This window comes from Heliangelus exortis, chromosome 1, assembly GCF_036169615.1.
Source record: "Heliangelus exortis chromosome 1, bHelExo1.hap1, whole genome shotgun sequence".
Taxonomy (NCBI): domain Eukaryota; kingdom Metazoa; phylum Chordata; class Aves; order Apodiformes; family Trochilidae; genus Heliangelus; species Heliangelus exortis.
In genome coordinates this window covers 19467656-19494230 of record NC_092422.1, presented here as the reverse complement: position 1 = coordinate 19494230, position 26575 = coordinate 19467656, and the positions used below count along the sequence as shown (strand labels likewise).

The 26575-nt window shown below is 47.5% G+C and overlaps 2 protein-coding genes and 1 long non-coding RNA gene across 3 annotated transcripts in view; 2 read left to right on the top strand and 1 right to left on the bottom strand.

The window, feature by feature from the left end:
- Positions 1-10987, top strand: part of ATP8A2 (ATPase phospholipid transporting 8A2) — a 320485-nt gene extending 309498 nt beyond the window's left edge. The window contains exon 37 of the mRNA XM_071736211.1: positions 3052-10987. Coding sequence (XP_071592312.1) covers positions 3052-3149 — 98 coding nt within the window. The 3' untranslated portion in view covers positions 3150-10987. The remainder of the gene's footprint in view (positions 1-3051) is intronic.
- Positions 10988-13683: 2696 nt separating this feature from the next.
- On the top strand, positions 13684-15460 carry LOC139792585 (uncharacterized). The gene is made up of 2 exons (XR_011724319.1): positions 13684-15236; positions 15343-15460. It is a non-coding gene; the product is annotated as an uncharacterized lncRNA (long non-coding RNA).
- A 6336-nt stretch (positions 15461-21796) lies between these two features.
- Positions 21797-24899, bottom strand: SHISA2 (shisa family member 2). The gene is made up of 2 exons (XM_071736166.1): positions 24473-24899; positions 21797-22679 (listed from the first exon to the last, which is right to left on the bottom strand). The coding sequence occupies exons 1-2, from the start codon at positions 24774-24776 to the stop codon at positions 22126-22128; spliced, it is 858 nt and encodes a 285-aa protein (XP_071592267.1). The 5' UTR covers positions 24777-24899; the 3' UTR covers positions 21797-22125.
- Positions 24900-26575: the final 1676 nt, after the last annotated feature.

The window sequence follows — 26575 nt, the reverse complement described above, 5'->3', positions numbered from 1 at the left end:
CAAGTGTAGGGATCAAAACCTTTCCCATGATGTACATGCAGACCTCTCATTAATGATATTTCAAGGTTGGTTAAGAACGTAAGGTTGTAATGGTACCCCTGCTATAGTTCATGTTTGATCATCTTAGACTGATTTTTTTTGTCATGCTAAGGTCTGCTCTACTTGTGTGAGAGGGGTGAACATACGTATTGGATTTCTTTTTGTGTTGGCTTTGCAGAGTGTTTGTGCTGCCTGGCTGTTTATAGGCCTGTGCTAGCACTGGAAATAAGCAGATCATGGGAAGATACCTGATGGGGGCTGATGGGCTCCACACCCTTGTGTGGGCAGTGCTGGATTTGCAGTAGCTATGGCAGAACTGTGGCAGTAACAGTGAAGAATCCACAGCACTGAATGATCTCACTGGATAAGTAAACACACCAAAGACATCTTGATGCACAAGGTTATGAAACACAAGCTTAGGTCTTTTAGGGCTTAAGCTTGCAGTCTTTGACCAAGTTGGCTTTTTCATTGAGAATTTAGCCAAAAAAGCAACAGTGTGCTGGCCCTTGGTGTGGAACAAACCTTCTGGAGGTATTTAAGTGTGAATCTACCCTTTTTAAAATGAAAGCCTGTTTTGTAAATCGTATTTCCCTTGCAATTATCCAACATGCACATAGTTTTTTCCAAAAGACTGTTTGCATTTTGTGAATGTATTCTGTGAACCTTCTACTGAAGGCGGGAAAAACCAACCTGTACCTCTATGTATATTGGCATGGAATCGCTCAAGGAAAATAAAACAGGGTGCTGGGATGATTGGTCACGTAATCAACTCAAAGTTCAAGCTGTCCTGCAATCAGTCCAAGAAGAAGGTGTGACTGGAATTAGTTCTGGATGATGTATTTCTGTTTGAATCCCTTCCATTTACTGGCAAATATTTCCTACCATGCTCGTGATTCAGGTCAGCTAACCTGCTGACACTGTGCTTTCCTGCTAAGGGAGCAAACGTTCTGCTTGAAGAGCTCAAGTCTCAAGTTCCTGCAGCTTCAGAGGTGACAATTAGCTGCATGCTGTGAGAGAGGGGATAACCTTCCACATTAATTGAACAGTGGTCACCTCTGGTGTTGTGGGAGTCTTTTCAGCACCTTACAGCTGTGTAGGGGTTTCTGACCACCCTCCCTGTACAGGCATCAGCCAGAGGAAAAGATGAAGGAGTATCTGTGTTCAGCTCATGTGATCCCAGCTTGAGTGTCAGGGGGAAGGTTTAAGAGGCCTCACTCAGGGGACACACTTCATTTCTGAGCTTCTCCTGGCTACCAGCATTGGTCACCTGCTTAAATGCAGGCTGCATTCAGACCTGTAGGGAGAAAGTTTGGTCTACAGCACCAAGCTTCTTGTGGGCCTCACATCCTTCCCACCTTGTTCAGCCCTGTGTGCCTTTCTGTCACAGGATCCCTCTGTGTTGTGCTCCAGCCTTATCTCATGTTGGCACTTGATCTAGGAGGGGGAAATAAGCCTTGAGCCTGTTAAGGTAGTAGGGCTCCTGAAAGACATTTTCTAGGTCTCTGGGTAGTAATTGGGACATCCATCTTTATCTCATGCTGTATCTTTCAGTCTGAGATAAATATGGGTCAGGATTTCAGAATTCAAAAGCTCCTGCAGCTGCTTGGGCGCGATGGAAAGTTGCCCATGGTATAATTCTTAGGTTATCCAAGGCAATGTTCACATCTGCCAGTTCTTGGTTGCTTTCCTACTACAAGGCATTATCTGGCTCTGTATGACTCCTATTTCTCTGTTTTTGTAGATTTGCCCTTCTTTTATTTTCTGGTTATTCATTTACACCTGAAAATAACCTTTACTCGGTGTCACAAATTCTGTTCTCTTTTGCTGCAGTTTTCCACTCAATTTTCTGTGGGTTTATGTTTGCTTTAGATATTGTTTGCTGTTTCACCATATTGGCCCTTTAGCTTTTGTGACTGTTTTACCAGTAACACGTTTTGCAGATGATGCTAGAAATGTCACTTGCCATGTCCACAATAATTTAAAAGTAATCAGACACATGGTTATTTTGAATAATTTCTAGACAATCTGAAGGATTGCAGTAGCTAGGAGGATTAACCTGTGCAAAATAGAAACCTCCAGAATATGTTTAAATTTGCTCTACTCAAGATACGGGTGACTGGTGAGGAGAACTTAAAATTTCTTGGTATGATTTGTCAGATGTCACCTGGAAACTTTTTTTTAAAAAGTCCTGCATGGTGTAAAGAGGCAGACGTGACTCAGATCCAGTTGTGGTCTAGACATTTCCACGTTCCTCCAAGGAAACTGCTGATACCAAGCAGACCATAGAGGAGTCGAGCCAAAATGCAAATTTCTACCTGTCTGTTAAGTCTTTAAAGCAGCTCTGCCACTATGGGAGTGCACATGGTGTCCAGCTCAATCTGTAGCTTTTGAGCCAGGTTGACTCAGAGGGAAAGAGACCTCATCACTCTCTACAACTCCCTGAAAGGAGGGTGTAGCCAGGGGGGGGTTGGTCTCTTTTCCCAGGCAACCCTCAGCAAGACAAGAGGGCACGGTCTCAAGTTGTGCCAGGGGAGGTTTAGGTTGGACATTAGAAAGAATTTCTTTAGGGAGAGGGTGATCAGGCATTGGAATGGGCTGCCCTGGGAAGTGGTGGATTCTCTGTCCCTGGAGATATTTAAAAAGAGACTGGATGTGGCACTCAGTGCCATGGGCTGGGAACTGCAGCAGTAGTGGATCAAGGGTTGGACTTGATGATCTCTGAGGTCCCTTCCAACCAAGACGATTCTATGACTCTATGAAACATTCTCTGTGTACACTGCCCTGGCCTGAGGAGGGGAGCAGTGGCAGAGGGGTGGCTGGCAGCTGGCATCCTTCTGTGCCACATGGGCAATGAAAGGCACAGCTGCAAATGTCAGAAGCACAGCACGGAAACAAAGGCTGTTGCAGTCTCAGTCACATAACTTTAGTGATGCCTAAGATTGTTCTTAAAAAGAGGCTGTGCCCTTGAGCTGTACTCGAGTGATTTATCTTTTTCTTCCTTTGCTTTTTCAGATGGGTATGCATTTTCACAAGAAGAACACGGTGTTGTTTCCCAGTCGCAAGTTGTTCGATCCTACGATACAACCAAAAGGAGAGCAGAAATAGAATAAATGCTTCTTTACTTGATGGGTGGTTGGAATAATGGGATTTGGATCAGTGCATCCACTGTTAACACATGCTTGACTAATGTGACTAGGGTTGGCGGCAGCAGCAGCCAAAACACCAGAGAACTCATTTCTGTGGCCTTAGCCAACAAGTTTCTGTATTCTCCCTGCAAACCTTGAGTACATATTGTGGGGGGAAATCATTGTTTGAATTCAGTCGCAAAGCTCTGCCTGAAGTTTTGTTTATGTTATTATGAAGCATTTGACTGTGCTGTGTGAGGTGTGAAATTAAAAACAATGTTTCACCACTATTTAAAACATCAACATAACGTTGTTCTGGGAGAAAGGTAGAAAATTTGTGTTCCATGAGAAATCAGCCTTTGCTTAATTGGAAGGGGGTGCTGAGATTTCCTGTTTTGTTACACACCGACCAAGCACACACGGCTGCATGCAGGCATTACTCCCTCTAGTATTCACTGTTTACTAATTTGACTGAAATTTTTAACAGACAATCTGGCATAAAAATCTTGATTGCAACACAGTCTGTAGCTAAAAATGCTTACTTGCCTTCGTATGACAGAATAACACAAGTTAGCACTGAATTACTTAGTGTATTTCTTGCCCTCTTACAGGATTTATTAGGGCTCTCTCTTAGCTTTCTAAAACCCAATTAATAGTTCACTCACAAAGCAAGGATGTGGAAATCAGAAAGCTCAGCAGGACAAACTGTCTTGAGCATGTGGCGTTGTGCACAAAGATGAACTCAAATAGGTGCCTCCTAGGAACTCTTCATGATGTATTCAGACGTGCTCTTCAAATATAGCCTGGGACTTCCCTCTGTGATCCCTTTCCCTTTTTAACAATAGAACAAACTAGCAAGAAGAACTTAAAAGGTACACGTTTTTCAGAAGCTGGGAAAGAAGATACTCTAAAGAAGCCCTAAAGAAGCGTTGCCCTGACCAGGTAGGATAGGCTTGCAGATGAAAGAAAGAGTTTACACACGTGTGCACACACATGTACACACACAGAGCTGGTCATTGTGAGAGAAGAGCTACTGTTTGTTTGTTCAGCCAAACCAGTCCCTCTTCTAGATCTGATCCATCAACAGGCTTCTTGACACACTTGGACCTGTGAGCCCTGAGAGGAATGCTGGCTCCATGGCCTCCCTGTGCCAGTGGGACAGGCGTGCTGCTGCATAAATTGGAATTTTGAAAAAAAAAAGCAAAAACTGGGGCATGAGTTAAAGCTGAAAGAGCTCTTAGAAAGCATATGCTGTCCTCCAGACAAGTTCTATTAATTTTAGTCGCCAAGCCACGTTTCTGAATAGCATAAAGTAAATACTGCTGTGTTTTAGCCAGGTTTTGTGGTTAATGTATATACTACGTCTGTGCATTTAAAAAGTTGGCGTTGTTTTTTGCCCTATTGAGTGTCATACAGAACTTTTTATTGATTTAAATATATCCGAAAGCAATTTGAATATGAATATTTATGTTTAGCAAGGAAAAGGAAAACTCCAGTTTGGCCCACTGGCTTAATCTTCCTTAAGGGTTGTGAGTAAATGCCAGCACTCAAGTGTCATAGTTCAGTTCCCAGTGCCACCTCAGAGGCTCCAAATTCTCTTCCGTGTTAAAAAGCAAATTTTGTTCCTGCAGCACCAGGCAGGATTGCTCTTGAATTAGGCTGATGGCACAGAGGGAAAAGTCATCACCTTTTTTCTGCAGTGCTAATGAGACAATTATGCAATATGGGAAATGTGCAAATAATTTTGCCATAGGCATGAAATGTCAAGGGGCCAAGTGTTGGTTGTATGTGTTTTCTGGGAGATGGATTTTGTTTAAAGGCATGAATACTAGTGCAGAGAATACCTAAGGGGAGGAGGATAAACCTGATCCCAGGTGCTTTTAAATCTTAATGCTAATCTAACCTGTTAAACGCTTTCTTTTATTTCAAAACAATCTCTTTAGGAATTGTGTGGTGTAAGCCTGTCCTCAAAACTGCTGTTTCTTCCTTTTGTAACAACCCAAGGAAAATTAACCTCCCACTGAGACAAAGCCAGATCAGCTCAGTCTTTGTACTCTAAGCCACACACTAAACATTGGTATGTAAACAATTTGGAAGCTTTTCATGAGGATGAAGAAGAAAACTTTTTAAAAACTCTGGATAATGAAGAAGGGCAAGTAAATGTGTTGAGCAGAGAATAGAAAGGATCCTGGAGTCTTCAGTTCTTAGTGAAATAAAATTTTACAGAACATAATGGGTGATGCTGGGGAGGAGCAGCTGTCATCTAATGTGATTTATTTTATTAGTGCAGACTGTAGGTTGTATCATTTTGACCTCTCTGTAAATTGAGGTCAGTGTGTGTCACAAACACAAACCCTCCCTGGAGTGAGTAGTGGCTTAGCTTGAGGTACGTGTGTTGGATGTCAGCTCAATGGGAATTACACATGGGGTTTGTCACAGGGCTATCCAGTATGTGACAGTGGGGCTAGTGGGTCAGACTTTGTCATCACTGTAAGGCCTTAATCTCTAGCTGAGTTAATCCTGTAGTGCCCACCCAGGTCAAGACCTGGCATTCTTCTTGTTCTTTGGAGCCATTACAGGAGTTAAGATATTGTAATATGCTGTAGCCTGGCTGCTGGAGTTGCTTGTCTTGGTGAACAATGATGAGGTGTGTTCCAGTGCTGTGCTGGCAAAAGGAGAAGGGCAGCTGCTCTGCATCAACAGGATTCTTTTTCATTAACAAAAATACGTGTGGAAGGAGCAGCAGCCTTTGAAAGCACTCTGTGGACGTGTTACCAACTAGACAGGGTATCAGAGTAGGAGATTTCTGCTGGGCTGTGCAGTCTTAACTACCTAGGATTGATCAGAGAAGTGTTCCTAGGACATCTCTCTGCACCAACCAGAGTGGTGGAGGGGGTTTTGAATATCCAGAAGGAAGCAGAAATTTTCCTGAATTAAACCTGGATCTGGTTGCTGCTTCTTGTAACACCGTAATCACTGTGTTTAGACCAACTAGACAGTGACAGATGCTCTCTTATTCCCCACTACTCTCCCAGGGGAAGATGAAGAAGGGAATAAATGAGAGAGACTTCAAGGTTGGACGAAAAAACTTGGTTGGTTTAATGAAATAGTAATAGCAAATTACAAATGTATATAGAAATATGTAAATATGGAACTCACCCTCTTCAGCTGGTAATTACTTCTCATCTGGAAAAGTCCCACACTGGACTGGGCAGCAGATAGGGGTGCCCAAGTCCAGAGTCTCAGTTTGCAAGTCTTAGAGCAAGCAAGCTGGTCCTATTTGGGAAGGCAGAAGGTGACCTGTGGTGGTGAAATATGTTCTTCTCTGTAGAGGAATCGAGGAGCAGCAGTAATACACTGCCCAGGTAATACACCAGCCACAGAAACCCCCAAAGTGCTCTCTTGGGAGTCACTTTATACTGAGCACCGTGGGTAGGAATACTGTGATTTTGGGACCACTGACCCATCCTCTCCTCCCATAGGCTCAGCTGCTCCCCATTATCACTGCCACATCCCCAGGCTGGCAGTTGCTGGTGGTGTCCCAGGCAGGGATTTTCTATCCTAGTCCTCTGAAACCAGGGCACACTGCTTGTGTAGAAGCTGATGTTCTTTTAATGATTGCCTAGTAGGAAATTAAACTGGTAATCAGGAGCCTGAGTTGAGCACTGCTAGGGAGTCTCTTGACATTTTACTTTCCTTGACAGGGCTTTAGGTCTTGCTGTAGGGAGCTAGTCAGTAAATAACTTGTCAAGGAGAAATGGTGAATAAAAAATAAAAAGATAGAGTCGAGCTAAGCTGCTAAAGTATCTAAAAATGCGTGTGGAGTTAATATGAACTATATGAGCTGTAAATTAAGATAACAGTCAAGCCTCACTAATCTACGCTTCCCTACCACACGCCTCTGAGTGGATGCCAGAAATGCAGAGTCTCTTCTCCTGCCTCAGCCAGCAGCTCATAGCAGATGCTGCAGGGAAGTCTCCTGTTACTGAGATTACATTATTTTTACAGCATGGAAGTGAGTTTGCTGGGAAACAGTCCATGCACATAACTAAAGAAGGGAAAGCTCAGGTGGACCAGAAGTAAAATGCAAGGACTGGGCATGGTCAGTGGCCACATTGGGTGCAAATTGGCCCTCTGTGGACAACCCCAAAAGCTTGAGGGGTGGTCTGTCCTTACACTGTCCCTGTCCTCTAGGCTTATTTTGTCCTTTTTTGCTAACTCACCAAGTCTGTTTTGCATTGCCTCTAGTCATCAGTGCAGGCTAGTGATGCCCTATTTACGTTCTTCCTTGGCTTTATAAATAGTGAAAGTTTAATTTTTAATACTTAGAGGGTTTTGCTGCTATGCCTTGCAGCTCAAGTTTGAAGCAGGGCAGCCCTTGAGCTGTCTTCATCCTCAAGAAGCACTTTGAATTTGTCGGATTTCTCTCTAGTTTTAAGGCACTGAGGTATTTTACCTTAGTTATGGATCATAGTGTCAATGCCTTAAATTTCAGTCAGTTTGCAGGGACAGCTCTTTGTGCCTCTTTGTGTCTAACAAGAAATGGCAATGAAATACCCAGTGGGTTGGAGGAGAATTTGGCTGTCTCTGCTATACCTGATGCAGCTGGGTAGCTGTTTGCTTCTAAACGTGGCACTGACCATGCATGTTCCTCAGTTGCCAGACAGTTGGGCTCCTTCTGTCCTATCAGGAAGTACTCTTGGACTCATCTCTTCCAGAATCTGTCTGTGCTGTAGCTCCACCCCTCCTCGAGGATGCTGAGCACCAAGCAGATCCAGATCTTCTTCCCTGCCTTTTACCTGCAGAGTCCACAGGGCATAGCCCTCAGGTTCTCCCTCAGGCAGCTGTTACAGGCACAGCCAAAATGAATTGGGGAGAGTGGGGGGAGTTGAATTGAATGGGGAGAGTTTTCAATTCAAATCCAGGTCTTGCTCCAAGCTGTAACTCAGTTGTCAGTGCAGACACAGAAGTGTTGTACAAGAGATGTAGACTCAGTGGGTGATGAATATGATGGCTGTGCCCATTCCCACCTGACTGCTCAGGCCCCATGTGAGGTGCTGTGTCACTTGTTGGGTGAGTGACACTTCTCACTTCTCTTTAACGTGTTGCTGGTTTGCAGCCATGTCACTGTTCCTCAGAAAACCTCTGTGCAGGAGCTCCCTCCCAGCCCCTGCTCTGAGGGGTGACTCTCCAGCCAGGCTGAGAGGAGAGGCAGCCCCAGGAGCTGCCTGTTCCCTAACATGGGATGGGTTTCTGTCATACACGGTGAGTGGTAGGACTCTGCCAGCAGCAGGAGGGGTAAAACTACCTATTCCAGGAGCATAGCCTCTGCTGCTTTGGAAATGATCTGTTAGTGCTGATGAGGTCAGGCCTTTGACATGACCTGAACTTTCCGACAGGTCGTTTCCTTCTGGAGCTTATTCTTTCTGATGCTGAGCCTTCTGGGTTGACTACAAGCAATTCCTGATGGAATAGAGAGAAACTTGCTTTTTCCTGTTTTCTGTACCATACATGAGAGGCTTGGTGCTTTGTTTGGTGAAACCATATGCATTGAATTTTTAAGAGAAAAGCTTTCCCCTTCTGTCAGGGGGTTGGGACAAGTCTCCTCCCATTGGTTACAGTGTTAATGCAGCCCTGTTCACATTCTGTTTTCACTGGTCTTATAGTATTACTTACACTGGCTTCTCTGAACTGAGCAGCTCCAGGAGGTAAAAAGCTCAGATTCTCTTACCTGAAAGTTTCATTATCCTCCAGATACCCAGGAGAGCCTCCACTACCTTTCAGTGCTTGCGACCAGAGCTGTGTCTGGAGAAGGCCATAGGACAGGTCAGTATAATAGATGACAACAAAAGAAATCCATATGGGTACAGAGAATAAATCTTTCTGTACCTTTTCCTTACCTAGCAGCAAGATTAATGGAGGCTTTGAGCATTACTGGCAAATGAAAACCAGAAAGTGCCCTGTGCTGCTTGGCCACACAAGTGAATCCCAAAGGTGATCATTTCTCGGTGACCTGGAGAAAGCCCAGACAGCCTGGCTGGGTTTATCTGGCCGGGAATGTGCTCTCAGATGGGCTGTCTGGAGGGGTGAAGGGACTGGGAAACAAAATAGCTTGGCCAAGCCCTCTAATACTAGAGGTGAGGGAGGAGAGGGATTCCTTGGGCTTTCCTGAAGAGCTGTGATACCTCTCTTGGTTCCTTCCTGTGGCTCTGGGGAGGGAGGAAGAGAGCTGTGCTGTGAGCTTGTGAAGCTCCATTACCTCCCAAAGCTGAGGCTGGTGCCAGGCTGAGTCCTGGGCTTGGAGAAGGAGAACATGTCCCTGCCAGAAACCCTCCCTGCTTTGTGTCCCTGGCCTTTAGCAAGGTTTTCTGGGTTATGGAAGATGAGTAAATTGTTTACTGACTGCTGTTTGCCTCATGGACCCACAGGAATTGAACAATGAAATTCTTTCGGTCCTGACAGAATATATTTCATGGAGAGTTAATGGGACTTCTCCTTGGTTGTTGCTCCAGGGCAGGTTCCTATCCCCCAGTGTGGTGGAAGGTGCTTGTTAGTCTGGGGACCTGGATCTTTTTGTGCTAGAGCCTGAAGCTGAGTGGTTGTTTCATTTGGATTCATGGCCTGCTCATTTGCAGCATGGGCAGAAGGTAAACCAGCTGCATGTGGGTGTTCCTCCAGAGCCTTCCTTTCTGTGTGAAGAAGGTGAGACAAGTTCTCCTGGAGTTTGCCATGAGGCTCTTGTTCTCCCTCTGTATCTCTATAGCTACTATAGAGAAGTAGAGGTGAGTAAATGACAAATTCTCTGTGGGCAAGCCCAGTTCTGGGCAGTTATACAGAAGTCTTAACGATGATGAAAAGAGGAATATGTTGCCAAACTGTCACTGTGCGTAGCCGGGAGGTCAGCACCCTTGTAATTATGAAGTGATGAAGCCAAGAGAAAAAGCCAATATTAACAGAAAGACGTGATTGTTTTAAATTCTGACCACCTTACTGGGTGGCTTCCCTGTGAAGATGTTCCAGATGTCGTCTTGGCATAAATTAATCAATTTCAAAACATCTGCAGGGTTTCTTAGAAAACATGGAATTTAACAGACAGTGTATATGCTCTGCTGTGTCCTTCTGATTGATGTTTTGATTCACAAAGGGAATGCAGGCACTTGCTGTTCTTCCTATCAAGAGCTCATAGATTGGAAAGTTGCTCAAAGTTGTTTCTCAACTCCCTTTTTAAAAAAATTACTCCGGATACAAAGCAGTGTGAGGCAGCCAGGCCCTCTGGGACTGTGTGTGCATGTGTGTGTGTGTTGGAATAGTTGACTTGAAAACCTCCCCCCTGTCCCTCCTCCTGCCCCTGAAGTGCAGCCCATTGCACTGGAAGGTCAAATATTCAGCGGTTTGAGTGACAGGATCTTTAACAGCATCTTTTTTCATCAGTGAGCCAAGTCATGTGCCCACTTGTCTGTCATATCTGTACTCGAATTGCTTAAATATTGTTTCAGATGGGGAGGTTTTAATCTGGATATGCAGAGAGGAGTAATGCTGTGGGGGGATGTTTAATTGGCTCCCAGCAGAGCAGCAGTGGTGTGTGGGTTTTTTCCTCTAGAAGTGTTACCATTTTCACGTCCTATTAATGTCCTCTGGTAGTTTAAATACAGCATCGCATTACAGTGGAGTTTGTTTCCCTCCCAGACTGAATACAAATGAAGGTCATTTACTTGTATTTTTAGAAGGTTCAGAAAACTTAGCAAATTTGTAGCTTTGAACAGCATTGTTGACTGTTGTATGTCTGCACAAAAATATTTCCAATAAACCTTTTACTAAAGCAACCCAACAGACTGAAGCTTGTTTGTTTTATCCCCCTCACAAGTTTTGCAGCATGAATTCAATGTTAAATGCATTTGAGATTTAGTCTGCAAAGCTGGTGAGTGGATTACTTTATGTTTTCATCTTTTTTGTGTGTTTTAAGGGCCTCCTTCTGTTAGTGCCAAGGACAAGGGTTGAGTTTCTTTGTTGGGTCTCACATGGGGCCTCTAATGCAAGACTAGTATGGCAAAACAAGAAAGGTGCTGGTGAACTTACAGAAGGTACCTGGTGTTTGAATAGTGTCCCCAGGGGGGAAAATCATCTTTCTGTATAAACTAGGTGGACAGATACTCTCCTATAGATGATAAATTTGATCTCACCAAGGCTTCACCAAAATAAACTTCAGAAGTCTTTCATCCCAGCTAAGTCACATAGACACAGCAGTGGAAATTTAAGCCCTAAAATCTCCTTTCCTCCCTTCCCTTCAGCAAAATTTGCAAGAGGCTTTGTTAACACTGGGCCTGTATGCTCCTGGGGTGCAGGGGGGGGAGAGAAGTCTGATGACCATGAGCCAGCAATGTGCCCTTGTGGCCAAGAAGGCCAATGGCATCCTGGGGTGCATTAGAAAGGGTGTGGTTAGTAGGTCGAGAGAGGTTCTCCTCCCCCTCTATTCTGCATTGGTGAGGCCGCACCTGGAGTATTGTGTCCAGTTCTGGGCCCCTCAGTTCAAGAAGAACAGGGAAGTGCTTGAAAGAGCCCAGTGCAGAGCTACTAAGATGATTAAGGGAGTGGAACATCTCCCTTATGAGGAAAGGCTGAGGGAGCTGGGTCTCTTTAGTTTGGAGAAAAGGAGACTGAGAGGTGACCTCATCAATGTTTTCAAATATGTAAGGGGTGAGTGTCAGGGAGATGGAGTTAGGCTTTTCTCAGTGGTGACCAGTGATAGGACAAGGGGTAATGGGTGTAAATTGGAGCATAGGAGGTTCAAGTTGAATATCAGAAAAGAATTTTTTTACTGTAAGGGTGACGGAGCCCTGGAACAGGCTGCCCAGGGGGGTTGTGGAGTCTCCTTCACTGGAGACATTCAAAACCCGCCTGGACACGTTCCTAGGCGATGTACTCTAGGGGGCCCTGCTCTGGCAGGGGGGGTTGGACTAGATGATCTTTCGAGGTCCCTTCCAACCCCTAGGATTCTATGATGCCAGACCATGAGAGATCCCTTTCTCCAAAACATCCTGAGGTCAGGAGCAAGATCTCGCCTGCTTCCACCTCATCAGGAATATCACATCCACTCTCTGCTGATGGTGCTCAGCTGACACTGCTGAGCTCCCTCACATTGCCTTGCCTGGAGAAGCACCTCTCAAACTCATTTACTCAAGCAAGAAGCACCACACAAAGGCTCTCAGGTCCCCAGTAGCTCTGCATCCATATGCTCCGGGGGACATGTGCTGTGATCCTCTCTGCTACAATATATTCTTTCCATGTAACAAATATTTTTTTACAGTGAGTTTGTGAACACCCTCATCCCGTGTGCTGGACCTGCTGGGAAGCTGTGGGTGGCACACCAGAGAGCCTCAGCAGCTTGGGCAGGTGAGCCTGGCTTTAAAACCTCAGGGCACAGCCAGCTCAAGGCCAAGAGCAGTATCTGTCCTGAACAAACCCGACGTGTGCGCTGAGTCAGGAGTGATGCTCAAGTCATGGCTGAAGTTAAATTTGCAGAAAACATTTGGCTTATTTGTTTTTTGGTGAACATGGGCATTTTAAGATCCCTATAGAAAGTAAAAATGCATGAGCTTTAACAAAGAGATCTTTCTGTCCAATATTATTAGATGCTGGAATTAAACAGGTTTTATCAGGAGCAAAATGCATATTTATATATAGTCTGGCTAAAACTTTTCCTCTTTAGGGTGCTATAACTTGGATGAATGTTCTTTTTCCTTATAAATTGCCGACAGAACCACTTTCAAGAGCATAGAGGGACTTCTTTAACAAAACAAATTACTTCTGGATTTTTTAAATTAGGAAACAGAAAGGAGGAGTAAGCCAAATTTCCCCCCTTTCCTTTATGAGTCCTTGCTTGAGCACATTTGAAAACACTTTTATCCCTGAAGCCAGACCTAGTACCTGTTTTTTTTCCTTTTCAGAGAAATAAAAAGCCAGAGATGGACTCCTTGTGTATCCCTGTGTTGTAAACGCCTGCTCCTTCCCTGGGCCTCCCTAGCAGGAATCCATCCCACAGGGGTGTAGCAGCAGGAACTGTGCTGGAAGTAAAAGCTTTTCACACATCTGGGCAATCAATTATGCCAAAGTAAAATTGATGATCAACTTGGATAAACTTCATTCAGTTGGTGGTGGGAGAACTCGATGCTTAGCTGACTGCTCCCTGCACTGTCCTCTCTGGTGCAGAGCACTAAAAGGGAAACAATTCTCAGAATTGTTAAATATAATGGATTGCTGCTTAAACCCCTTATTAGATATATTAGTTGACTAATCACCTCGGAGACTTTTCCTCTACCAGTTTGACAGGCAAGGCTGTGAAAGTGTCTCGTGCTCACATCCCAGAGCCAGGTATTTGCCAGAGCAGCTGTTCAGTCAGTTGCCAGCAGTCTTTGGTGCCTCACGCCAGACCAAAGGAGAATCAAAGTCCCTAAACCCACTCAAGTCTGAAATGGAAGCGTTAAAAAATAAAAGTGTAATTGAGAAAGGTCCAGCTGAGGAATGTTAAGCAAGAAGGTTTCAGAAACTCAATCCCTTTCTGTGAGAGCTGCTGCAGCAGTTCCCATCCACCTAGCACCAGCCCTCTCTCTGGCACAGCCTCTTTGAGCTTCCCCAACATTTGGAGTGCAACAGCTCCTCAGAAACTTGGAAGGAGCAGTGGGTTTCCTCCTGCTTCCTCTTCCGCAGGAATAAGGGGCTGCAGAAAAATGAGGTTAGAAGCATCACTGAAAGCCACTGCTGGTTCTTGTCTGTCCAGGCTGAGGATGGAGCTCTAGGGCAGATGGTGAGTAGCCTGTGCCCAGAGCGGGGCGATGGGGAACCATGCTGCTGCAACCTTGCTGCATTGGCTGCACTCAGGCAGGACATATGCCATGAGGAGGCTTGATAAGAAGGAGCTCATGTTACATTTTTCATGCCATGACTGATCTGATGGACATGGAAGAGATGGTCCCAGTTCCCCTCTACATTTCCCATGGTATCAGGTGCTGTCCCTCAGGGTTTCGTGTGGCTGGAGTGCTGGGGACACTGAGCTAGCTGAGGCATATGAGGCTTGAGTGATGAAGCTGCAAGCTTTCAAGGCATTTTAGCATATATATCCTGCAGTGAAATTCCTGGAAACCTCAGCACTCACACCATCTTGTGTCTGATGGCTTGGGGCTAGCACCAGCCTGCAGCCAAGGCTGGTTTGCTGGTTTTGACAGGTGCTGTGGAGCTGGTGGTACTTGCTGGTAACAGTACAGGCAGCAGGAGCACCTCCTGGTTCCTCAGGAGAAAGAAGACTGGAAGAAAAGGACTGTAGGTTAGATTTGTATAATGCACTGGTTTTGTAACTGTGTTTGTCCATCCTCCCCATTCCTTTTTCCACAGTGCAGGAGAAGCTGCAAGCATGCTTTTGTCTATTAAAAAAAAAAACAAAGCAAAAAAAACCACACCAACAAAAAAAAACCCTGGGAGATGTGGTCCCAGTGTCAGTTAATTTGAATGTGCCCTGTGTCAGAGCTCTTGAACTGCATACCTACATCATACATATTAATTAAATCCTCTGTAAGGACTGTATGTAACTACCAGTACATCATGAAAATGATATTTTGGCTTTTAAACTAAGAGCCTGATTCTGACTGCACAGTGGGTCTACAGCAGTTGCTGATGTTGTACAGCAATGTAAACTGAGAATCATTTTTTCCCCCGTGACAAGATATTTACAGTCATGCCCAGACTGTCTGATGGCTGAAGTCAATGGGATTCTTTCTCTCAAAAGCAAATGTCAAGGGAATTAGCAGCTGCATAAGCCAATATTTACCATTCAGGTAACACAGCAGAGGCCTCACAACAGGCTGGTGTCCTTGTCTCAGAAGAGTGATGTCCTGTCACGGGTCAGCCTGACTCTGCTGTGAGTTGCCACAGCACCATCAAGCTCTGGCAAGTTTGTGGCCCCATTAAGCTCAGCCCTGTGCCCACCAGCATCAAACACCTGCCAGACTGTGCCCATCAGCTTTCCAAGTACTTTCCAAACCTGATTGAAGGGCATCGCTCAATATTTTGGAAGGGAGATAGGTAAGTCATTTTATTCCTGCATTATTACTGCTGTCTGACGTGATGCTGATTTGATTTGTCTCGGTTCAGTAACACTGATAGGATTCCTATCTTTTTGTTTTTCAAGTTAACCTACAAAGGCAAACCAGTGTGGGCCATGTCCTGAGGTGCTTCAGCATTAAACAAGAGAATGGCTTGATGGAAAGCAACTCATCTTTTGAATTAAACAATGTTTTTCAGGTTGATGTATCATCTTTGCCTTGGTTTTGCTGGAGGTTTTCTGATACAGCAAATAAGGGATTGCTTACCTGGAAGTGAAGGAAGTTCAGCAGAATGGATGCTCTTTCTACTTTCTTGAATGCTTGAATTCTACTTTTGCTATTATAATCCTACTAAGTGAGTGAAAAGAGCCTGGAATGGCAGAAAAGGTTCTGTTTTCAAAGTTTAAGGTAGGGTTTTGGGGTTTTTTTTATTATTATTATTTCCTGAGGTACCACAGACACTGCAAATGAGAGAAGAAAATGACATCTCTCCCTAGTGAACTGCACTTACCAGGATTTGCCCACTGTAGAAGGTGACTGAGGTGTAACCTGCGTGGCAGGAGATGATCTCATCAGAAATAACCATCAAAACTGATAAATACTCAGAAAATGTAAATTAGAGTGACCTTCCTTTACCTAAGCCAGCAGCCAGCAATGTGCTGGAGGCACTTGAAATCTGAGCGCTGCGATTCCCTTTACACTCCAGAGGTTTCTTTCCCTACTTCTCAGGAGCACTAGGGAGTAAGCAAATACTCAGCCTCTGACACACCCAGCAACTTTTCATCAGTGCCTAGGAAGCTGTTTGTCTTTTTCCTCTCAATAGCTGGAAAACCACAAGGTCATCACCTCTGTTAAATGAGCACATTTAATGAGGGCTGGTGTGGGGGCAAGCAAGAGATGGAGAAGACACAAGGCTCAGGGAAAACATTGTGAGCAAGCCAGTGTGTAGGGAGAGGTGTGGGGCTGTGAGCCAGGTGAAGAAAAAAACCTTGGTTCATCATGCTGAGATTTTTCCAGGTATAAAGACCAAGCTGAGCCAAGGAAATGCTGCAGTGTTTCTGTGAGCAAATTACAGATTGTTAAGTGCCAGGGTGGAAAGGGATGTGTGCAGCAGGGAGAGAGATGCCAGACCTGCCCTGGGGCAGCTCCATCCAGGCCTGGGTCCAGCCCAGATGCTGTGGGCATGGGTGCACCCCAGGGTGCTGAGACAAGACACTGCCCAGCCCACTCTCACCACAGCATTCAGCTGGTGCAGAGCAGCAGCACTGTGGTGTGGGTCGGTGTGAAGGCTTTCCATGGGCAAAGATCACACTGATACTTTGTGCCAGCTGGGCCAGTGTGGTGGGCATCTCCCCACTGCTGAAGAACAGGAGGCTTTACAGCACATGGCCATTTAGGTTGCACAGAAATACTTTTACAGGGATGAAGTTCTCTGCTGTGGGACAGGGGGACACTGTGAGCCCCCAGGGAGGGCAGGGTCCAATTGAACTGGCTCTATTCAGTGCAGAAAGGGAAGAGCAGAAAGGATGGCACAGGCTTAAGTGACTGGGCTGACCCATTTACAAGTAATCCTGGGCAGGAAAATGTTGCAAACCCCACTGATAAGAGAGAAATAATACAAAAGGACGTACAGAGAAGCAAGAAATATGAACAGGAAACAATAAAATAAGACACAGTTTGGAAATATACAAAGGAATACATGTGGGGAATAAGATTTAGTAACAACTTCAGTGGGAGGAAAAGAGCAGGAAATCTGGAGGGGAAAGAAGAGCTCTGGCGAGGCTGAAAGTGAACAGCAAATTAGATATTTTGAGGTTAATGTGCTGAGCAGGGACCCAAATCCCAGCTTGATCATCTGTGACCATTATGGGTTACTCTTCAGCAAAAGTCTCTGCTTGCTCCAAGCTCTGCTCTCTCCTACTGAATGTGGTGATGCCTGGAAACAGCTGGGGAGGGGCAGGTGAACCCCTGCTAAGGGGGAGGAGGGGTTTTGTCCTCTGATCATGGCCAGCTAATAGTGAGACATTTCAAGGTGTTTCTCCATGTGCATGTTGTGAGGTGGTGTGGCTGCTGGTGGTGTGGGTTTCATGCTCTTCCCCTCAGGGCTCAGGTTGGAGCACCGTGGGGGGGGTGTCTGGGCCTCCATCAGCACTGATGGGTGCAGGCAGAGCTTTGGGTCAGCCTACAGCTGCCATGGGGGCATCCCGTGCCCATGGACAACCCCAGAGCACCCCCTGTGTGTGAGGGCCCCAGCATTGTGTTGGGATGCACTATGGGCAAAACCAGAGCCAGCCCAGCCCACATGGGCTTCACTGGCTTCTCCCCAGCATCACCCCACCATCTCATCCTGCACACTGAGCATCCAGGGACTGCAGTGATGAACACCTCTGTGACTTCCCTGGGCAGCACTGTATGCAGGGACAGGCAGTGAAAAAGCACTTTAAACAGCAGCTGAGCAAGAACATAAGTATAAGGGATGTAAACAACAGGAAAAAAGGAATTTATGGGTTTTTTTGTTTGTTTTTAGGCCAGTCTGGGAAGATGGAGCTGAGTAACATGACGAAAATAAGCATGAAAAAAACAGGTGTATGGCCTTGCAGGGTAGGTTTTCTGAGCTGTGTATCATCCCACACCAAGTTGCAGGACCTGCCACAGAGAGAAAATCCCAAGGGGAACACTTGGCCAGGGCTGCAGGGTGGGTGAAGTGACTTCAGGAATGTTCCTATCACTTCTTACAGCCAGATATTTTCAGGAACCTCAGTAGGTTTCAAGGTGGCTGCATTTGTGCGTTGTTTGTTTTGTGTGTTTTTTAAATCCTCAGATTTTAGGCTTTGGCATTAAAGAAGAAAGGAAGGGCCAGGCCAAAGCTCCTACAAAGCAGATGCAAGTTCTTTGGCAGCACCTGTGGGTGGCTATGCACAGCTGAGTCCCTGGTCCCAGCTGGTTCCTGGGCTGCTACAGCACGTCCTGGTCCTGTGGTTGAGCAGGTGAAACACTCCATAGCAGCATGGCACCAGGGTCTTCAGGTCAGTGCATTCCATGTGGGATGTGTCCTTCTGAGTTGCAGCTACATAGTCCTTGGCCTCAACTAGCACAGTAGTCAATAAAAAGTAGATAAAAGCATCTTGCCTATGTGAAGAATAAAACAAACAAAACCAAAACCCAAGCCATCACTTGCACTTGTTTAGAGTTTATCAGCAACTTTCCAGGCTCTCTTTCCCCATGCCAACCCCAGTCACCAATCACAGTAGAACAATAAAACTCCCTAGCCCCCCCCCCTCCTCCCCAGCAATCACTGCCAAAGGAAGAAAAAAAAAGACAAAAAAAATCCCCAAAACAAACCAGCCATATACTCGTTCAAGAGGAAAAGGTTTTGACACAGACTATTGGCCTCTCCTGCTGGGAAGTGCTCATCACCTCAGCACATCTGTTCTAAGCCATGGCTGACCCTCCTGCCCTGCCAGCTTTCTGCTTCCAGCCCGACTCCTTCGCCTCCCCCAGGTGCCAGGAAGCTGGGGCATTTTTGGGACGTGCACTGTGGAGGCTATGTTTTTCTCAGGCTGTGCTTTCCTATTTATTTGAGCTATAAACATCCAGAGCTGACGACGTCCAATTTCCTACTTGTCCTCTCTCTGCCCCTCCTGGCAGTGAAGCAGCAGCAGCAGCTGGAGGGACCCAGCACCAGGAAAGCCAAGGAGCCTTGTCCCAGGCTGAATTATGTCCCCTGACACACTGCAGGGTGGGGGAGTTGGTTTTGGGTTGGTGTTTTTTTTTAGTTTTTGGGGTTTTTTTAAATGTTTTTGGGAGGGGGTCCCATAAATGAGGATAGACTGCTCAAATGAGGGCCCATGGGTTTGAGGAAGGTGGGAACAGCACAGCCACTTACAGGGAGCTATGGGCTCAAAGTATTTAGCTGGTGACTGTGAATCCTACTGAAAACAAAATCTTCTGGAAATGCTATCAGCTGGAGAGCCTTCAGTGTTGTTTGGGGAGGGAGAGCCCAATGGGTCCACAGGCTTTGCCCATCCTGCTCCTGCTTCCCAACCATTCCTGCAGCCACTGGGAGGTGAGGGGTCCAGTTCACCTGATGCTCAGCTGCCCTCTCCCTGCTCCCCTTCTCTCTAAGCAAACCCTTTCAGATGTGCCCCACTGGGGCACAGCGTTCAGCCATGTAAGTTTTTGTTTTTACTGTTAGTCTTTAAAAACACAGCCAAAAATCCTAACTTTGCTTTCTGCCAGGGGCTGGAGAACTTGGCTGGTCAGATGTGTTCTTGTGGACAGAGGGAAATAAAGTATTCACTGAAGGAAAAAAAACTGTAACAAAGCAAACAAACCCAAAAATCACACCATAAAGTATTTATTAAGAAACAAAGGGTGCTTTTTTTTTCTTCATGTGTAAGAAACACTTTAAAGCAAGTGCCCTTTTTGAGATTTAAAAGCTGTATCAAATGGTAACATTGGTTTTACATTATTGTACAGGACATTAAAAAAGAAAACCAAACATCTCACAAGCTTCCTTTCATTACAACTCAGGTTTCTCTGCCTTCAGCTGTAAATCAATTTCTACAGACTTAAATTTAACTTATTCTTTTTTTAAAAAACAAGTAAACAATATACAAAGAGATTCACCTGAATTTCATAGGTCAGAGGAGGTGGCCTTGCCAGGTCATGTGCAAGGCAGGCAGTGCATGCTGGCAGGGGGCAAGAGCTGACTTGATTCACAGCTGGGAAAGATCACAAGCACATGGATGGATTTGCCTGGCCATGCACCAACAGGCTGGGTCCCACCTGGGGTCAACCACCTCCAGCTCCTGCTGCAGCCACCAGGCAGCAGCTGAAGGCATCCAAACCCCCCCATGCCTAAAGTCAACTCAGCTTCATAAGATCAGTGTGACAAAGCAGTTAGATATCTAAATCCCCACAAGACCTGAGCACATGCCAGGTCCTTCAAAAGCCCAGCAGCACCCAGCTACTGTGCACCCACTGCTTTCAAAGATGCAAAGAGCTGTGCAGGGAGAGCAGAGCTGTCACCCACCACCTCCTGCTGCTTCTGTGCCAAAACCACCCAGCCTGGCTGGAGGTGAAGCCAGGTCATGTAAGCCAATCTTTCTGTCCAGGTCCTACATGCTGAGAGGGCAATTGCAGCCAGGAACAGCAGATCTGGGATAAATTACCTATTCATTTCCCTGTGTCAGTGGTCAAACCATTTCTGCCTGCTGCAGACTGCCTGTGTGTGGCGTGATGACAAGTAAACCATTGGATTTGGCAATATTTTTGCACGTACGTGTAATTTAAAAACAGACATATAAAAAATAGTAGTATCACAGTTATTGCTACATACTGATACAGTATCAAGACAATAAGAAAAGGTTCATCAGTTCTGGTCTGGTTACAGTAACTGCCCGGTTTGGTATGCATCCTCAGTCCTCTGTTGGGGTGCTTTGGCTGAAGAACAAACAGATGCAAATGCAGACTTTTTTTAAGAGCCCAAACCAGCCTTAAACGGCTTGTTGCATCTGAGGTGATATGTGACAATTAGCTCAGTCTGATTATTCCCATGTTCTCAGCACACTGTTGCCTCTTCAACCTGGAGAGGCATTTTTTCCCCAGATGAAGCAAAGCCAGATGGAGCCAGCAGCTCCAGTGCAGTGTCCCCCCCTGCATCACACCTCCTCCCTGGCATCCCAGGGAGCCCCCAACACCTCCATCCTTTGGTTGGGCTTTTTTTTTTTCCTATTTTTAAAATTTTTTAAAATACAGCTATGCCTTCCTAGTCCTCTGCCCCACAGACAAAGAAGCAAAGGGGGTGGGTTTCAAACCCCTTCCAGCCCCTCCACATCCAAGTTGAGGCAGCTTTGTGTGACACCACCCCGCGGGGCTGGGGACTTAGAGGGAGCTGGCGGGGGGACAAAGCCCCTTTTCCTACAGCCAGACTCAATCACAAGAAGGGATTGGGGCTGACACCTTTGTGCACATTCACACGAGCTTCCTGTTTCATGGGAAGCGAGGTTAAATCAGGAATATTAGGAGTCACAGTACAACCTTTCTCTGCAAAGGCAGTTTCAGCTCAGATGCTGCTAGCTGTACCGAAAGCTTTGCTGAGCAGCAGGAAGAGCAAGCACCTCATACCCTGTTTTTAGTTAAAAAGTTCACAAAGATAAAGCCTGTGCAAACTACTATTGGGTCCTGATCTTGAGGCAAAACCAAATCAAGAAGGGTTTCAAGTGCACTGAAAGGAAGACCCAAATAATTCACTCTTGTAATTCCTACATAAATACCAGGGACAAGGAACATTCATCTTTGCAAGACTAAGCCTTTTGTGGCATTTCACCCCAAAACTGGAGGTGCATAAGAAGCCATGAGGGCTCATACCAGCACCTGGCATGCAGAGATTGCACCGTTCAGCTCTTGGTTGTGATTGTCTGTAAAGCAATGGGAAACTCTTTAAGGAGCTGGGAGAAAAAAAGGTTTAAGAACTGCGGTCTTGTGCAGTGTAACCAAACTCTTTCTACAAATTAATTAGGCAAATACTTCTGACCATGTCATACCTGAAGGGCACTTACTGGTTCCGGCATTTATCTTGCAAGTACAGTGATGGGGAAGTGCATTTTCAGCATAATCCTTTGCTGCTGTAAATCATGCACTGGAATGAGAGCGTATCTGGAAACGTTAATTCAGAGATATCATCCTACAGTTCCTGGCAACGGACCCCGATGAAAATAAATGGTTTATAAACACTGTCTGACATGCATAAGCCTTTCAAAATTATTTACATGCGATGTTCTGGGAGCTTCATTCCGAGGAAGTATTTCTCCTCCAATCAGTTTAGATATTAAAAAATCTGTCGGGCGGGGAGGAAGGCGTCAGCGCTACACAGTCACAGCTGGATACATCTTCTGTTCGCTGTTGGTGTGTGGGTAGGGGGACTGGATCTGCCTGTAGCCACCCTGCAAACCATCGAGGAAGGGAGGCACTGGGGTCAGCGGCATCGAGTCATGCTGCACGGCATAGCCCACGTACTGGGGGTGCAGGTACTGCCCCTGGTGTGGCACAATCTGGGTCGCCTGCTGGCAGTTCAGCACCGAGAAGTTTGTCGGCATGTTGACATAGACATTATTCATGGTCCCTTCTGGCAAACAGCAGTTGGTCTGGGACCTGGTAGGGGGGGCTCTGGCCCCCGAGTTGGCACTGGAGCTGGAGCTGGCGGCAGTGCTCGACTGTCGGGAAGAGGAGCCCCGGGAGGTGCTGGCACTTGGGATCATGGGGATTGTCTCCATCAGGCGGGTGCCTCCAGGGGCTCGGCTCTGCTGGGGCTCCTGCTTGGGCCGCAGGCATCTGCAACAGCAAGCTGCCACCAGTGACCCCAAGATGATGAAGGCGACAAATACAGATCCAACAATAAGGAAGGGCACATAGATGGGCACTGCAACAGAAAGGAAAACATCATTACTGGGAGAAGAGGACAAACCCCAACAGCTCCAGCAGACGGTCCCTCCCACCTCAGCTGAGCCCACCATCCCCCAAGCACAGGTCAGTGTAGGGTGAGCACTAAAACCCATGTGTGCAGCAGAGCGTTTCACACAGGGGAGATTAAAAGGGCTGCTAAAACCAACAGCTGGAGTTTCCAAAATGATCTTTAAACTTATTAGCTGGGAGCAAAGTCCACAGCTCACACTTCAAGGGAGGACAGCTCACTCTAGTTGCCCACGGTCTAGTCCACAGCAGATACTGCTTCACATCTCCCCAGATCTTGTCTCCAATACACCCTGGTGCTGCATCACATCCCTGCCCATTGCCAGCCTTCTTTAGCCACTGTCACCCTTGGCACATGGGGACAACCAGGGATGAGGGTCCAGCTGCTCAGCACTTCAGCCCTGGGTTTGGGGAGAAACCACAGGGTGGATGGCAGTGCCACACCAGCATGCTTCAAAAGCTTCACTACCAGCATCCCTTGATGCAAGGCTTAAAGACAGGCCAGGGAAAGCATGTGAGGGGTGGGAGCAGAAAGAACATGTGATGCTTCTGTAATGGGGTCAGGAGCCTGACAAGGTGGATGGTGAACACCATCTCTGGAAGGACCTGGACTTCAGTCATCCTTCACTGGCTGTTTTCTCTGCCTTGGTACAAAATCTGCACAGATATATCCAGAAATAACAAGGGGAAGGTGCTTCCCTTCAGCACCTACAAATGCTCCCAACAACATGCCTGGGCTTCATTATTTCTACCAAAACCTGGCAGCCCTGAGACTCAGGCAGGGCTGCGGACCCCTGCCTGACCTGGGTTAAAGCAACAACTGCTACCGACCTGCCCTGGGCTCAGGGGACACGGAGTCCCCTCCTGCAAGTTAACCAGAGCCATCACAGGGCAACAGCTCCTAAACCTGCTGACCACTAAATATTCATTGTTAAGAAAAATGCCTTGTTCTGTGCTACCACAGGGGTTACCTGTCTGCTCAAGTCAGGCCACATTTCTCCTATGTCTTCCATAACTTTTGCCCTTCTAAACAAAAGGATTGCAAGAAGTTGTCTCTACTTTTAAGCTTGGCACTACAGCAGCTCTTGAACAGGTGCACGCACTTGCTACAGATTGTAGCACGCAAGTTTTCCAAGTAAATCTCTCCTAATTATAACATAACTTCAGGCTACTTCTGGTGCGTTCCGCACGAAGGGACGGCAGCAAGGGTGCTGGGAAGCCACCGAGGCGTTTTTTAAACGGCAGTAGAAAGACTTAAATTGAAATTCAATCTTGTGAAAAACATTCCTAAGTGGGGGGATTTGAGCTGGAAGAACATATACAATTAGAAAAGGGACCAGCCAGAAGTCATTTTGAAATGCTCTGTGACTTTTTTTTGCTGTTGACATGGTTATTTCGTTTCTTTCCCTTTTTATTCGCAAGCACAAAAGGGGCTGAGGAGCGCTGTGGCAGCGTAGCACCCGACAAACAGCATGTCCAGAGCTGTCGGAGTGCAGTGTCACCGGCTGTTAAAGACGACACGAATGAACTCACAAATCACACGAGGGAAAGCAAAAAAAAAACTACCTAAGCGCGGGCAGTTTCCACCCCCCGACAGCTGCAGCAGCGCTCGAGCGGCCCCACTTCCCTTCAACTCGCCCCACGACTCATTTGTGGAGGCAGGAGCCAAGGGGGAAAGCGCGGACGACAATGTTGATCGCCCCCGCGGCCACCGAGCCCTGGGTCCCGCCGGTGCCGCCTCACCTGCCGCGCCGTCGGGGCCGTCCTTGCCGGGGCGGCCCGGTTCGCCACCGCCCTGCCGCCGGTCGTTGTCGCAAACGCCCTGGTCGAGACGCGCCTCGGCGCTGGAGCAGCAGTACCGGAGGGCGCAGCTGCCGCAGCAGATGGTGGCGTCGCCGCCGTCGAAGCGCTCGGGGCACTGGAAGCCGTCCCGCCAGCCGCCCTGCCCGTCCAGCCAGCCGTGGCAGTACTCGCCGCTGGCCGCGGCCCCCGCCGGCAGCAGCCAGCCCAGCGCTGCCAGCAGCAGCCAGCACCGCCCGCCCCGCATGGCGAGGGGCCGAGGGGGCGGCGGGGCGGGCGGTCAGAGCCCCCCCGCGCCGGGGCAGCGCCGCCCGGCCACCCGGGACATGCAGCCGCCGCGCTGCGGAGAGTCTCGCCGCAGGTCCTGCCGCCGCCGTCGCCGCATAGCCGGGGCTGGGGATGCGGAGCCGCTGCCGGGAAGGACCGGCCGACCGGAGAGGAGCGGAGCTGAGCTGAGCTGAGCTGAGCTGACTGGCCGCCGCACCTACTCGCCTGCCGCCTCCGCGGCCCGGCCCGCGCCCAACACCGCGCCCATGGGCGAAGGCAAGAGGAGCGGTGCGGTCCCCTCCGCCCCGGGGCGCTGACTCCCACTCCCCCGGTCCCCGGTCCCCGGCCCCTGCGCCCCGTCCGGCGCCGCGCCCGGCAGCGCCGCTGGGCTGGGGGGGCCGCGCCCGCCCTTATAGGCAGCGGCAGCCGCCGAGTGCGCATGCGCCCACCCCGGCCCCGCCCGACGGGGCAGCCCCGCTCCCTGGCCGGGTGTGAGGGGGGATGCAGGGGGGTGGGACACTGGGGGAATTTGATGCTTTCCTGAGCCCCGCCGTGACACCCTTCTTCTCGCCGGGCGCTGCGACCGAAGGCAGACCTCCCCTTTGCCCCCCAAAATAGGACGCCATGGTTTTGCCTCCTAACTTGATACCAGCGCGCAAGGATGCTCCTTGAATGAAGTTTGACCTCTGTGGAGAGAGAAAAACAAGTCGCCTATCAGCGGCCGGAGCTTTTGATCACAGGGCATTAAGATCGAGTATAAAATACTTCTTCTAGTAACCAAGACAGAGAACCGGGTAGCTCTGGTAACTATTGATGGCTTTAAATCCTGCTGCAAAGTAATTTCACTGCAAGGAAGGTGACCGCAAAATTAGGCTTATTTGTCTCGTTCTTTCAAGCTTTTCTTCTTCAATTAAGTTATTGCCTTTCACTAATGGCATACCAGTCCTCCCCACTTCATTTTAATCTCTTTTGTTCCCACTCCTTTCAGCCGCTCCTAGCCAGCTGCAGGCTTTCACAGAGGTATTAGTCTAGACCAGCAGATTCTGGTCAAATTACAGCCCAGGTAATTGCATTTTGCCCTCTTGGCTTTGCTGCTGCTCTGCCCTGCGAGTTATTTCCCCACCACGTCCCTTTCCCAGCTCAGCCCACAGCCAGAGCCAGGGTGCTGGAAAGGCAGGGTGCAGAGGTGGTTCCCCCACACCTTGTGCCTTAGCCCAGAGTGGATTAGTAAACCAGAGGAGCCAATCTGTGGAAAAATATTGTAGTTATCAAGATGGAAAGTGGGATTGCAATGGGACAGGTTCTGCATCACCCACATTAACCCAGCTGGACAAACGAGAATGAACTTGCAGGGATTCAAATGTTGGAGTTTGAGATATTCCATCTCCAAACTTGGTTAGCAGCTACACAGAGGGTCATCTCCAGCTTGCTGAGGTTGGGGTGAGAAGCACACCACAGTCATGTGTGACAGATGAAGGGTATCATACAATGGGATGGCATTGCCCAGAGCACCCATCACCTGAGGCACCCCTGTGCTGTGGTCAGCACTGAGGCACAATGTGGGAAGGGGAGCCTCTGTGGAAGGAGTTAAAGCCACCATTTCCCATCAGTGACCTGTCAGGGTGTCTGGCAGTGACAGCACAGCAGCTGCTAAATGCCTCCATTTGCCTAGGTCTTCCTACATTTTATTTAACTCAGGCTTGGACTGACATTTTCATAATAAGAAAAGCAGCTTCTTGATTTTCTTCCTACATAGCAAGCAAAATACTTTCCCAGCCC